This window comes from Dipodomys merriami, unplaced genomic scaffold (assembly GCF_024711535.1).
Source record: "Dipodomys merriami isolate MVZ:Mamm:240054 unplaced genomic scaffold, mDipMer1.0.p SCAF_28, whole genome shotgun sequence".
NCBI lineage: Eukaryota > Metazoa > Chordata > Mammalia > Rodentia > Heteromyidae > Dipodomys > Dipodomys merriami.
The window spans coordinates 18830250-18843581 of record NW_027204270.1 but is presented as its reverse complement, the minus strand read 5'-3'; the positions used below and the strand labels follow the sequence as shown (position 1 = coordinate 18843581).

The 13332-nt window shown below is 52.2% G+C and overlaps 1 protein-coding gene across 2 annotated transcripts in view; it reads left to right on the top strand.

Moving 5' to 3' along the window:
* The first annotated feature begins 1968 nt into the window (after positions 1–1968).
* The window catches only part of Crocc (ciliary rootlet coiled-coil, rootletin), a 42130-nt gene continuing 30766 nt past the window's right edge, over positions 1969–13332 (top strand). The window contains exons 1-9 of one of the 2 annotated variants that reach the window (XM_070037840.1): positions 1969–2067; positions 2584–2725; positions 3992–4146; positions 9899–10084; positions 10183–10266; positions 10354–10415; positions 10502–10667; positions 11172–11278; positions 12945–13181. In XM_070037840.1, coding sequence (XP_069893941.1) covers positions 2008–2067; positions 2584–2725; positions 3992–4146; positions 9899–10084; positions 10183–10266; positions 10354–10415; positions 10502–10667; positions 11172–11278; positions 12945–13181 — 1199 coding nt within the window. In that variant the 5' untranslated portion in view covers positions 1969–2007. Of the gene's footprint in view, positions 2068–2583; positions 2726–3991; positions 4147–9898; positions 10085–10182; positions 10267–10353; positions 10416–10501; positions 10668–11171; positions 11279–12944; positions 13182–13332 lie in introns of those variants that run through there. The other variant, XM_070037839.1, reaches the window with a different exon arrangement.

Here is a 13332-nt window from a genome sequence, read left to right as displayed (position 1 = left end):
TTTCTGTACTCTTTTTTTATAAGGTCTTGTTACATAAAACTTCTGCCTTATTCTCTCCTGCCTCTGCCTTCCTAATGCTAGGATTATAGATGTGCATCACCACATTCAGTTTTTTAGTTTCATAGTGGCAACTGCCTGTCTAGCATAGTCTTGCCTAAAGCTGGCTTGCTTTCCATAGCACCTTGGTAGCACTTGGGTTGGCATGCTCTGCTTTTCTAGATTCCTTAGTTGAGCATAAGGGATCTGGTTGAGCATAAGGGATGTGTGTTTAAATGCATTTATGCTCACCTTGAATAAGTGAGTGCCCCAACTTGCCTGCACCTCAGTGTGCTCATGTGGAAATGGGTTGAGGTAAGGATTTAATGAACTCAGGTGAACTTGCCCCTAGAATAGAGGGCACCTTGAGGCCAAGGCCTACATCGGGATACTAATGAAGACAGGAACAGCAGTACTAGGACTCCACCGCCTGCCTAATGTGGTTCTCAATCCTTTGCCTGTCCTTTCAACTCTTTTTGTGCCAGAACCAGGGTTTGCACTCAGGATCTTGGACTCTCAGCTTTTCATTCATGGCTGGGACTCTATCACTGAAGCCACGCCTCCAGTCCAGCTTTTTTGCTGGTTAATTGGAGATAAGATTTTACAGACTTTTCTGCTCAGGCTGGCTTCAAATCCAGATCCTCAGATCTCACCCTCCTGAGTAGCTAGGTATGTGTGCCACAGGCACCAGGCTATCCTTTCAATACTTTTTTTTTTTTTGTCAGTCGTGGGGCTTGAACTCTGGCTGGGCCTTTCCCTCAGCTCTTCAGCTCAAGGCGAGCGCTCTACCACGTGAGCCACAGCGCCACTTCCGGTTTTCTGGTGGTTTATTGGAGATAGGAGTCTCACGGTCTCTCCTGCCCGGGCTGGCTTTGAACCGCGATCCTCAGATCTCAGCCTCCTGAGTAGCTAGGATTACAGGCGTGAGCCACTGCTGCCTGGCCAGTACATTTTTTTTTTTTGTTATGAAGCAGACCATATTCAATGCATTTTAATCTGCAGTTACCTGATGGGGAGGTACTCTCCTGCCCATTTTGGCCATGGGCAAACTGAGGCTTACAGAGATAATTAGTGACAGGGCATGCATGCTGCCACCTCCTCACTGCACCCACCCTTAGGTGGGACTCCGGAGCTGTGGACCTCACCACTGCGCCCGCAGCCTCTGCTGCAGGGAGGAGCCTGGGAGGACCCGGGGGTCAGGGGTTGCACGTTAGATTTTCAAGTGAACAGAATCAGTATTTGTGGAATGCTCACGACGTGAACCGGGCACCCACGTGCTGTTGGAGTGAGGGCCAGTGTCATCAGTGTCTTACCCGCTAGCACAGTGAGGCTCAGACACCCAGCCGTGGGACACACGGCCGGTTCGGGGTGGCGGTGGCGTGGGAGTGGGTCCTAGCAGGCTTACAACGGTCCTGCCGACCGCGTTCTTTGCCCTGTACCTGCTGTGTAGAGGCCTTTCCCCAGCACCTGTAAATACACTCCCAGCCGACCGCGCCGGCCGCGAGCCGGGTTCGGGGTCAGCGCAGACGCTCTCGCAGACCTTGGACTCTGGCCTTTCCGGTCTCGGGCTTCTGACCCCGCCCCCTGGGAGGGCGGGGAGAGGAAGGAGGGGGCTTCTTTTCCTCCAAATCCTGCCCCTTCCTTTTCTGCTCCATGCATTCCCCTTTCTCTCCAGGCTCATTCCTTTCGGCTCCCTCCTTTCCCCGTCCTCTGGCTTCCTCCGCCGCCTCCTTTCTGCCCCCGCTTCCCGCTGCGCTTCCCGCTGCGCCCCCCCCCCCCCCCCCCCCCCGCCTCTCCCGCTCGCTCCGGAGAAGTCCCGCCCACGGTGTGGTCACGTGGGAACGCGCCGGATTTAAGCTTAATCTGCCAGTGTCCAGCGCAGCAGCAGCCTAGCTTTGAGGCGACTATCCGTGCTGAGCTGGTTTTGGGGCCCTAGGGACGGGGATTGGGGAGGCCTACAGCCGCCTCCCCATGAACCTGGGGCTAGTGAGCTTGCCTGAGGCCCAGCTGGCACTGGAGGACGTTATCCAGGTGGGTCCCTAATAGACCTGTCCTGCTCAGAGCTGGGAGCAGGTGGGAGGTAGCGTTTGAGGGTGTGTGTGTGGGGGGAGGCAGGGAGGCTGTAGTGGTGGAGTGCCCTGGGCCCCAGCTCACAGCTCACAGGAGCATAACTGGGTACAGGGTTTTGGCTCCCTTATTCCAGTACTGTGTGGTAAGGGAACGGGTTTTACTTCTTCATTTGAGAGTTTGGGTTGATCTTTGGCACAGTAAAATTGTCGTTGGATGGGAGCTGGACTGGAGCCCCTAATCCTCTTTGCTGCCCCAGGTGTGGGGTTCCTAAGTTGGCCCTCAGGGAGCCATTTTCATTGGGCAGGAGTCTGATAAGAATATGCGCCCAGGGAGCTCTTTGTGATTCTAACTCACAGGCTGGTTCTCCGGAGATCTTCTTGGGCCCACATATTTGGCCCACTGGACTTTGCCTCTTTCCCTCCAGGCCAGGCAGTTCAGGGTCCCAAGTTCCTACAAGTCTTCTCTCTTCTCCTGCAGACACTGAAGAGCAGTGTCCTGGGGCCAGGCCAGGAGAAGGACCTGAGTGTTCAGGAACCAGCTCAGGCCTCCCAACCTGCCAGCCTGCCTGCCTGCATCAGAGAGATTGTCACCCGCAACTTCTCCCAGCCTGAGTGCCCAGGTGCCACCTCCCTTCTGCGTAGCTACCCATGTACCCCTCTTCTCATGCCTCCCTTTTCAGATAAGATGAAAGAGATACTAATGTTAGTTTTGTGAATACTCACCAGGACCCATTTCATGGAGGAGAAGATGGAGGCCAACATATCATTTGCCACTTAACTATCACCCTGTAATGCAACTAGTCCCTCTTGGCTTATCTACAGCCCACTGCAAAAACTGAAACTCAAGTACATGCCTTGTTCCTTCCAAACAGAATGGGTGGCTGAGCTTGAGATTACAGTGAGGGGCAGGGGCAGCTCAGCTCACACCAGACTTGTAGTAGAGAGGTCTGACAACCCTGCTATCCTGGATAGGCAGTGCATACAACCTCATGCAGACCCTCTCTGGGCATGTGTTTTGGTTTCGGCTGCTGTGCTGGCCACTGTGCCTATGGTGTTTTGTAACAGTCTGCATGTCTGCTCCCATATCAGGTATCAGGGACATTGGGACCCTATAGCCCCAGAGATGAGAAGGCTCAGCGCTCAGCCCAGCTGTGTGAGGCCTGTGGTGTGTGTCCCCAGGGTTAAAGAAGAGCAGTGGTGGCTTATGCCTGTAATCCCAGCTACTCAGGAAGCTGAGATCTGAGGATCATGGTTCAAAGCCAGCCTGGGAAGGAAAGTCCATGAGACTCTTATCTCCAATTAGCTACCTAAAAACCAGAAGTGGAGCTGTAGCTCAAAGTGGTAGAGTGCTAGTCTTGAGTTCAAGCCCTATGACTGACCAAAAATAAAACCCCAACAACAACAAAACATTTGACGAACACTATCTTGAGCCCTAATCTTAGAAGTTACAAGATGTCTTGCCCTCAATTTTTTACTTCCTTGACAGGGTCTAGTTACCATTCCACCCATTAAACAGATGAGCAAAACTGAGGCTTGAGAAGACTAGTTATCAGAGAAGGAAGGAGCAAGGACTCAGGGCTTTGTGTTCAAGGGTAGGGTAGTAGAGACAAACACTGGACTTCTAGACAGAGTCTCCTTCCTGTACCTCCCATCCCTGCAGGCCCACACTTTCTCTATTTCTACTTAGGTCTAGTTCTTGACCACTCAGGCCTGGAGTGACAGCCACTTCCATCCAGACTCCTTTTATCCCCAGAGATGAGTGGGGTGCCTGTGAGGGGAGGGTGTTCCACTGTGGCCATGGTTGTGGTTGGTCCCAGGAAGCTGCATCTCACCAGGGCCTCCAGCTTCTGGCAGAAGCCAACTGTGTGTCTGCTGTCCATTGCCAGCCCTACTGCCTGCCCCAGAGATGGCCTCGCTGCTGTCCCTGCAGGAAGAGAACCAGCTGCTGCAGCAAGAGCTATCCCGTGTGGAGGACCTACTGGCCCAGAGCCGAGCTGAACATGATGAGCTTGCCATTAAGTACAATGCAGCCAGTGAAAGGGTGGGTGCTTCTGTGGGTTGGGGGCTTGGCTGGGGCCCCCCTGCTGCCAGGGAAGGATCACATCTCCCTAGGCCTACAGCCTGGGCAAGGGTGGAGCCCAGGGACAGACTGGCCTGGATTCAGATTGCAGTCCTGCCGACTTGAACAGTGTTGAGCCAGTAGCTCCCCTCTGGGAGCCTGTTTCTGTAGAGGGGATGGCAGCATGCTGCAGAGTTTCTGCATGGAATCAAGGAGATACTGGAGTAAGTGCCTGGTGCCACGGGAGTTTTATTTTTATGTGCCTCAGGCCTACATGGGGTTTAAGACACAGAGAACAAGATCCTTAGTGCTTTTCCTGCCCCTTGGGGCTCTGAACATCATGGGTTCCCATCTCTAGGCTTTTGGGTTGAGAAAGTGGCTGGATGGGCTGGGATAGGCACCTGTGCCATCCTGCACAGCTGGCATACATCTGCTGTGGCTCCCTCTAAGGGTGAGGCCTGGGCAGGGAGTGAAGAATTAGCTAGTCTGTCTACATGTCCAAACAGGACTCCTGTCACTCAGGGCAGGAGGTAGGTGAGGACCAAGGATGCAAAATGCTTTGTATGCAGGTGTTGTGTGTTAGACCCAGGCTTGTGGCATGTGAGCCTGGAGATGTTGATAGTGGCTGAAGATTGGTGAGATTTGCATGAAGGATGGAAGATACGTGTGCAGATGGAAGGCTGTGGTGGTAACAACCATTGTAATACGGTAACCATTTCTTAAGTGCCTATTATGTGCCCAGTATGTAATAGGTCCCTTACATGTGATGTATCAAGGTCAGGACCATATGATGCCCATTTAGCAGAGGAGAAAATGGAGAATTACAAAGGGAAAGAACCATGCTTGGGTTACAGTTCAAACAAAAACCCTTTCCTGGCTCCCAGCCCAGGCTCTTTGTTATGCTTGTTTCCTATGTGTGAAAAAAGCCATGAGGGGTTCCCTAGAGACCCCTGTGTGTGAGTGGCAGTGCCGGAGTTGTCCCAGGACTCCTGAGTTGGGCCTGTTGATGCAGAGTCTTCTGTACCAGTGTTGTGAAGGGAAATACATGTTTCTCTATGTGGCTGTGGGGTGTGCTTGGGTCTTAATAGCTGCTAGCCCGGACAAATCCCTTCACTTGTTGGGACTTGCTGAAGAGTAGCTTGGTGGCCCAAGATAGCCTCTAGCTTTTTGGGGGGGATAATACAGAACTCATTCTTCCAGGGTTTGCAGGGGGTATGGAGGATAGCTGGCCCAAGTCCTGCATTGTCACTGGTGATGGGGCCCTGAGCCAGCCTACTCTGGTTTAGGCCTCTGTTCGCCTTTGGCACAGTGCCGGCCCCCCTAGTGGCAGCCTTTCAATTGCCATCTTCAGTGACTTTGAAGCCAGCAGAGGAAGAGAAGAAGAGTTAGAGGTGGCAGGGCCCTTCTCTTCTGGAACCTAGCAGCTGGGGCGAGCATGGGATGGGGTGGGAGCTGAATTAATCTAGAAAGTTCCTTTGTGTTGTCAGAGGATTGGAATTGGCTAGCATGCACAGGGACCTGGTATTTGAACCAACATTGAATTAGTGTGAGGTCCCACCTAGAGGCAGAAATTGGGTGAGAATGATTCTGAGGCCTTTCCTGGAGAGGGGGTTCACAGAGACCAGGGATACCTTATTACAGATGGGGAAACTGAGCCCCTGAGATCAGAATGATGCATGGCAGTGCAGTCCCAGTGCCTGCAGGTGGCCGAGTCTGCCCCTGTGGCCATACTTGGCTGGGCTGGGGGCACTTAGAGAGGTTATTCTTATCCTTCAAACTCTACAGCACCTCTGAGTCACGGAGTAGAGTGATACGTCTGGATCCATGTCCTATTAACTGTAGGTCCTGCAGGGAAACTGAGGTAGGGGTTCCCAGAAACCACCTCCCACGGCTGAAAGGACCTCAGGATCCCCAAGGAGCCGGTGTAGGGGAAGCAGCTGGAAAGGGAAGGAGGGAGTGGCCTTGGCTCCAGAGGACAGACCCCCCTGGATTCCACGGTGTCTATGGTAACCTGGCCTGTGTGAATTGAATGGGGATAGGGAGGATTATGGTTGCTAAGGGAGACAGTAAACTTTCATCTTGGCTTGTGGCAGCTCCTTCCCTTTTGAATTGCAAGTAAAATTGAAAAAAGCTGTTTTTTGTGAGGAGTGAGGTGTGGCCTGTCTTTGAGCATTGGGGGAGGGGTTCCCCTCCACATCACAGAAACCAGAAGCACTGGGGTCACACAGAAGTACAAAGCATATACCATGAAAGTCACAACCTAAAGTTGGGCACCAGTGGTTCATGCCTGTAATCCTAGCAACTCAGGAGGCTGAGCTACTCAGGAGGCTGAGATATGAGGATCATGGATTGAAGCCAGCCTTGGCAGGAAAACCTGTGAGACTTTTTTTTTGTCAGTCGTAGGGCTTGCACTCTGGGGCCTGGGTGCTGTCCTTTAGCTCTTCAACTCAAGGCAAGTGCTCTACCACTTGAGCCACAGCACCACTTCTAGTTTTCTGCAGATAAGCATCTCGGGGACTTTCCTGTCCCAGCTGGCTTTGAACTGTAGTCCTTAGATCTCAGCCTCCTGAATAACTAAGGATTACAGGCATGAGCCACTGGCACCTGGCTGTGAGACTCTTAATCTCCAAGTAACCACCAGGAAAAAAAAATGGAAGTGGTGGGGCTGGGAAGGTGGCTCAGTGGTAGAGCGCTTGCCTTGCAAGCCTGAGGCCCTGGGTTTGATTCCTCAGCACCATATAAGCAAAAAGAAAAAAGCCGGAAGTGGCGCTGTGGCTCAAGTGGTAGAGCGCTAGCCTTGAGCTGAAGAGCTGAGGGACAGCGCCCAGGCCCAGAGTTCAGGCCCCACAACCGGACCCAAAAAAAAAAAAAAAAATGGAAGTGGCACTGTGGCTCAAAGTGGTAGAGTGCTAGCCTTGGGCACAAAAAGGCTCTGGGACAGCACCAGGCCCTGAGTTCAAGCCTCATGGCCAACAAAAATGTCACAACCTGGACACACACAGGACACACTACCCAGAAACACCAACCCACCACACAGATCCACTCAGGTCCATGAAGTGGTTATACCCACAGACAAGTACCACCCAATCCCACACAGGTACAGAGCAGCTCCCCAGTGGTCACACCTGAGTCACGCCTCCCTTTTTTTGCTTTGGTGTTTATTGTTGAGATAGGGTCTTACTTTTTGCCAGGGTTAGCCCAGGCCATGCAACCACATGTTGCATCCCATGAGTGTAAGTCAGCATAATCCCCCACCCCCCAGAAGCTATGCAATGATACACATGCACAAAATAGCCTCTGTCATGCATCACACATGTAGAGTCCAAACCCACTTCTAGAACTCTCACAGTGGTGCCCCTGCCCCCTCCGGATACAGACACATCAACTCGTGCCCTGGTACACACACAAATGGCTGCATCACCTATACCACAGCTGAGACCTGCACATTCAGTGCACCCAGGCCATATTGACATGAAAGCCAAGACATGATGAATTGACATGCACCCCACAGAGACACACACGGTCCCATGTGGAGATAAATGGTTAAATACACCTCATTCACAGGATCCACACACCCCTCTTGGGCCCCATCATGGATGGATGTGGATACTACCCCCCTCACCCACTTGGCAGGCTTTGTATAGATACTTGCTGGGGGTCCTGTAGCCACCATTGGGCAGAACCTCCTACTACTAGCTCCCCCACAGCCTTAGCCTGTTCTTTCCAGCTCATGAAGTTCCCATGCTGCCATGGCTGGCCCCTCCTTATTATACTGGGACCAGCAGGTGTTTTACATGGGTTGAGAGTGTCCACTTGCTAGTTGGACAGGCATCTTGTGCCCACAGCATCTAAGGGATGACACTGGTGCAGGAAGTGGGCAGAGGCTCCTAGGAGTTAAGGAAGAGTAGGGGTGAGAGGACTTGAAGCAGGCACTGTAGACAATGATGTTATGGATCTTAGTGCTGTGTATATGGGGAAAGCTTATCTGTCACCCTGGGACATTTGAGAACATCTGCATGCGTTGTGTGTGTGTGTGTGTGTGCGCTTGTCTGCGTTCTTCAAAACAAGATTCAAATAGAGTCAAAATAGTTTCCTATGTAGTTATGCTTGATTCATGATCTCAGGTATTTACTGGGTATGAGCCATACCACCCTATGGACACTGTTCTAGATACTAAGGTATAATGGGGATTAAAAATTCAGGCTTGGGGCTGGGAAGTTGGCTCAGTGGTAGAGCGCTTGCCTTGCATGCCTGAGGCCCTGGGTTCGATTCCTCAGCACCACATAAGCAAAAAGAAAAAAGCCGGAAGTGGCGCTGTGGCTCAAGTGGTAGAGCACTGGCCTTGAGCTGAAGAGCTGAGGGACAGTACTCAGGCCCAGAGTTCAGGCCCCACAACCGGACCAATAAATAAATAAATAAATAAATAAATAAATTCAGGCTTTTTCTCATTCCCAGGCCTTTCCCAGCCACGTGGAGTGCCACCCTTGCCTGGTCCAAGCAGGTCTACTGAATAAACCTACCCCTTATCTGAAAAAAAAAAAAAAAATTCAGGCTTTTTTTTTTTTTTTTTTTGTCAGTTATGGGGCTTGAACTCTGGGACCTGGGTGCTGTCCCTGAGCTCTTCAGCTCAAGGTAAGTGCTCTATCACTTGAGCCACAGGGCCACTTCCAGTTTTCTAGTGGTTTATTGTAGATAAGAGTCTCATGGACTTTCCTACCTGGGCTGGCTTTGAACCACAATCTCAGATCTTAGCCTCCTGAGTAGCTAGGATTACAGGTGTGAGCCACCGCACCCGGCAAATTCAGGCTTTTAAGCTAAGTGCTGTGGCTCCTGCTTATAATCCTAGCTGAGGCTGGGTGGATAGAAGTAGAGAATAGCCTAAACAAAAAGTTAAAAGGGCAGCCAAGTGCCGGTGGCTCACACCTGTAACTACTCAGAAGGCCAAGATCTGAGGATCATGGTTTGAAACTAGTCAGTGAGACTCATCTCCAATAAACCACTCAGAAAAAGCTGAAAGTGATACTGTGGCTTAAGTGGTAGAGTGCTAGCCTTGAGCACAGAGGCTCAGGGACAGTGTCCAGGCCCTGAGTTCAAACCACAGGACTGGCCAAAAATAAAAATGAATGAATGAATGAATGAATAAATAAATACATTCACAAGACTTGCTCTCAACAGAATACAAAGCTGTAGGTTTTTGTGTGGCCTATCATCTCACCTATAGCTGGAAATATAAAATAGACCTGTCAGGCCAATACTGGCAAAAAGCAAGACCCTACCTCAACAATACCCAAAGCAAAAAAGGGACTGTGGCTCAGGTGGCACATTGCCTTAGCAAGCCCAAGCCCTAGTACCAACACACACACACACACACACAAGAAACAAGGAAAAAAGAAAAAATTCCAGGCTTTCCTAAGAGTGGGAGGAGACATGGCAACCAGTGTAATCCTCGTAAAGCACAGTGGGCTAAGTGTTTTGGAGGAGAGCACACAGTGCCATAGGCTCTATGTCTACCCCCAGGTGCATTTCTGGTTTGCATGCATGTGGTTATGAGCCTCGTGTGTCCCTTGCATGTCCCACATGTGCATTGCAGCCTGGGCTTGCCCACATCGCTTGCTCCCCCTGCCCCCCTCCAGGTACTGTCAGCCTGCAAGGCATTGTGGGTGGCACCCCCTGCAGAGGCTGTGCCTGCCTCCTCAGGCCTTGCAGGCCTCTCATCTGGGGCCCTTCCCTGCAGCTGGAGCAGGCTGTGCGGCTGGAGTCTGGGGAGCTGGAGGTGCCCGAGCCCAGGGGGCTGGTACGGCAGAGCGTGGAGCTGCGGAGGCAGCTGCAGGAGGAGCAAGCCTCCTACCGGCGCAAGCTGCAGGCCTACCAGGAGGGCCAGCAGCGGCAGGCCCAGCTAGTACAGCGGCTGCAGGCCAAGGTCAGGGCCACCCACTCCCACTCCTGCCCTCATTTCCTTTGTCCTGCCCCCATCCAACCCCCCCTCAGGGGCTAATGTTGCTTCCCTCCAATCCCCAGATTCTGCAGTATAAGAAGAAGTGCTCAGAGCTGGAACAGCAGATTCTGGACAGATCCACCGAGCTGGAGCAGCAGCGGCTAAGGGTGGGTACCAGGGTGGGATAGAGGCAGGTGCCTCCTCCCTCCTCCTCCCCTCAGCCTCCCAGCCTGATGCTCCTCACCCCTACCCAGGACACAGAGCACAGCCGAGATCTGGAGAGTGCCCTCCTCCGCCTGGAGGAGGAGCAGCAGAGGTGAGGGTGCTTCAGGGAGGGCACAGGGCAGGCAGGGCCCCCCTTCCCCACTAGGAAGTACCCAATTGCCCCTTTGTTATGCTCAGGAGTGCCAGCCTGGCCCAGGTGAATGCTATGCTGCGAGAGCAGCTGGACCAGGCAGGCTCTGCCAACCAGGCTCTGAGTGAGGACATACGTAAAGTGACCAGTGACTGGACCCGCAGCCGCAAGGAGCTGGAACAGCGGGAGGCAGCGTGGCGTCGTGAGGAGGAGGTGTGCTGGGAGCTGGCCAGGGAGCTTAACCTGGGTGGGGACAATTGTAGAGAGCACGGGAGCTGGGCCAAATGAGCACGTTAGGAGAATCACGGCCATCAGTGTAACAGCAGGCCTTTATTAGACCATGCCATGTGCCAGGCACACTTGCTTCTATTGCTCATAATAATGGAGTATATAGGTGCCATCCTTCTCCTCCTCCTTTAAGGGAGGTTAACTAACCAGTCTGTAGTCACAGCTAGGACACACACCTGAGTCCCTGGTACTTTCTACTCTTCCTTGCCACACTGCCACCAGCAGTAGCACCAAAAGTGAGCTCCTTGGGCAGGAAGAGCAGGAGGTTTAGGAGCTCAAATGGGCTGCTTTGAAACTCTGCTTGCAGAAACCACACCCCGCCCCCCGACCCCTGCCGAGGCCTTGTCCCTTCCATCATGGTCAGACCTAAGGGCACAGGGGAAGTGGACTGGCCACACCCAGCCCCTCTCTTGTCTCTTCTCCCCCCAGTCTTTCAATGCGTACTTCAACAGCGAGCACAGCCGCCTGCTTCTCCTGTGGAGGCAGGTTGTGGGGCTTCGACGGCTGGTCAGCGAGGTGAAGATGGGTACGGAGAGGTGAGGCCTGGCTGGGGGCAAGGGACGGCTCAGGAAACTGTAGCACCTGCTAGCAGATCCCTCTCCAAGTCCAATTCAACTCCACACACCTGGAGCCAGGCCCCGTGGAGATAGAGAGGCAACTAGTGTAATAATGAAGGTTTACCTGCAGCGAGGCCTTTCATAGGCATAATTTCTTCTAAGAGTCACTGGATCCCTCTGAGGGTAGGAACTGTTATGCTTCCTATTTACAAGTGAGGACACAGAGGCTCAGAGAGGTTGAGTGATCCTCAGAGCCATACACAACAGTAGGTGTCTGGGTTGATTGGGAGTCCCTGTGTTTTTTTTTTGTGTGTGTGTGTATGTGTACATGCGCATGTGTGCACACGTATGCTGGTCTTGGAACTTAAACTCAGGGCCTGGATACTATCCCTGAGGTTCTTTTAAGATTCAGGGCTAGTGCTCTACCACGTAAGCCAGAGTTCCACTTCTGGCTTTTTAGGGGAAGGGTAGGGGTGGGTTGGAGTTATCGAGAATAGGAGTCGCACAGATTTTCCTGCCTGGGTTGGCTTTAATCTCACATCTCAGCCTCCTGGGAGCTCCTGAGTAGCTGGGATTACAGGTATGAGTAACCAAAGACCAGTGATTGCTTTGCTGTTTTTGTTGCTGTTGTTTTTTTTGCTGGGCCTGGGGCTTGAACTCAAGGCCTGGGTGCTGTCTCTGAGCCTCTTTGTGCTCAAGGCTAGTACTCTAGAACTTAAGCCACAGCTCCACTTTTTGTTTTTTCTGAATAGTTTATGGAGATTAGAGTCTCACAGACTTTCCTGCCCAGGCTGGCTTCAAACCAGCCTCCTGATTAGCTAGGGTTTATAGGCATGAAGGTTTATAGCTCAAGCTGGTTTGGAACTTTAGAACAACCTGCTTAGGCCTCCTGAATAGCTAGGATTATAGGTTTGAACCGCTATTCCCAGTACTATCTCTGTCGTTCTTTTTTTTTATTTTTTATTTTTTTTTTGGTCCGGTCGTGGGGCTGAACTCTGGGCCTGGGCGCTGTCCCTCAGCTCTTCAGCTCAAGGCTAGCACTCTACCACTTGAGCCACAGCACCACTTCCGGCTTTTTTCTTTTTGCTTATGTGGTGCTGAGGAATCGAACACAGGGCCTCAGGCATGCAAGGCAAGCGCTCTACCACTGAGCCACCTTCCCAGCCCTCTCTGTCGTTCTTAAAGATGTTTTTGACACTTGTTATACTGAGAGGTTGTTCCATGTCAGGCTAAGAGGGGCTTCCCTGTTGGTTCTCAGTGACAGTATGCCATGAATAGTCATACCATCATTTATTTATTGGCAGTACCCTTTTGATGGATATTTAGGTTGTTTTCCAGCATTTTTTTAAAATGGTAATGTCACAGAGAATCACCTGTACATGGGCTATTCCTTGTACTGAGGTTATCTGTAAGATGCCTTCTTAGAGGAGGGAATGGCAAGGCCAAGAGCCTCTGCAGTTATCTTTTGAGCTTGTTGTCCTTCATTGTGAGTGCTCTCACTGTCAGCTGTGTAGTGCAGAACCTGTTTTCCCACAGCTTCATTCACAGTTTACTCACTAATTTGATAGTGATAGATGGCAGTGGAGCTGCAGTTTGCTCTTGGGAGTCATTCTCATCCCATTCCCTGTCCTTTGTTCCCCCCTAGGGATCTGCTGCAACTGAGTGGGGAGCTGGCCCGGACTTCACGGGGCGTGCAGGAGGCAGGCCTGGGGCTGAGTGCAGGCCTGCAGCTGGCAGAGAGCCGGGCTGAAGCAGCACTGGAGAAGCAGGTGCTGCTGCAGGCCCAGTTGGAAGAACAGCTTCGGGTCAAGGTACTTCGAGAGAAGGAACTGACTCAGCTGCAGGTGCAGAGTGACTTGAACAAGGCTGACCTCAGTGCCAGGTGGGTGGTAGCAAGGGTCATTCAAGACTAGCTTCCCTGCAGAGGGGTCACTTGGAGTGTCTTTTCCCTGTGCTGGCCTGAAGGAGCTCAGCCAGCCTTTCTCAGGATCCCTGTTTGAGATTTAGAGGGCTGTGCCGAGTGTACATGAGTG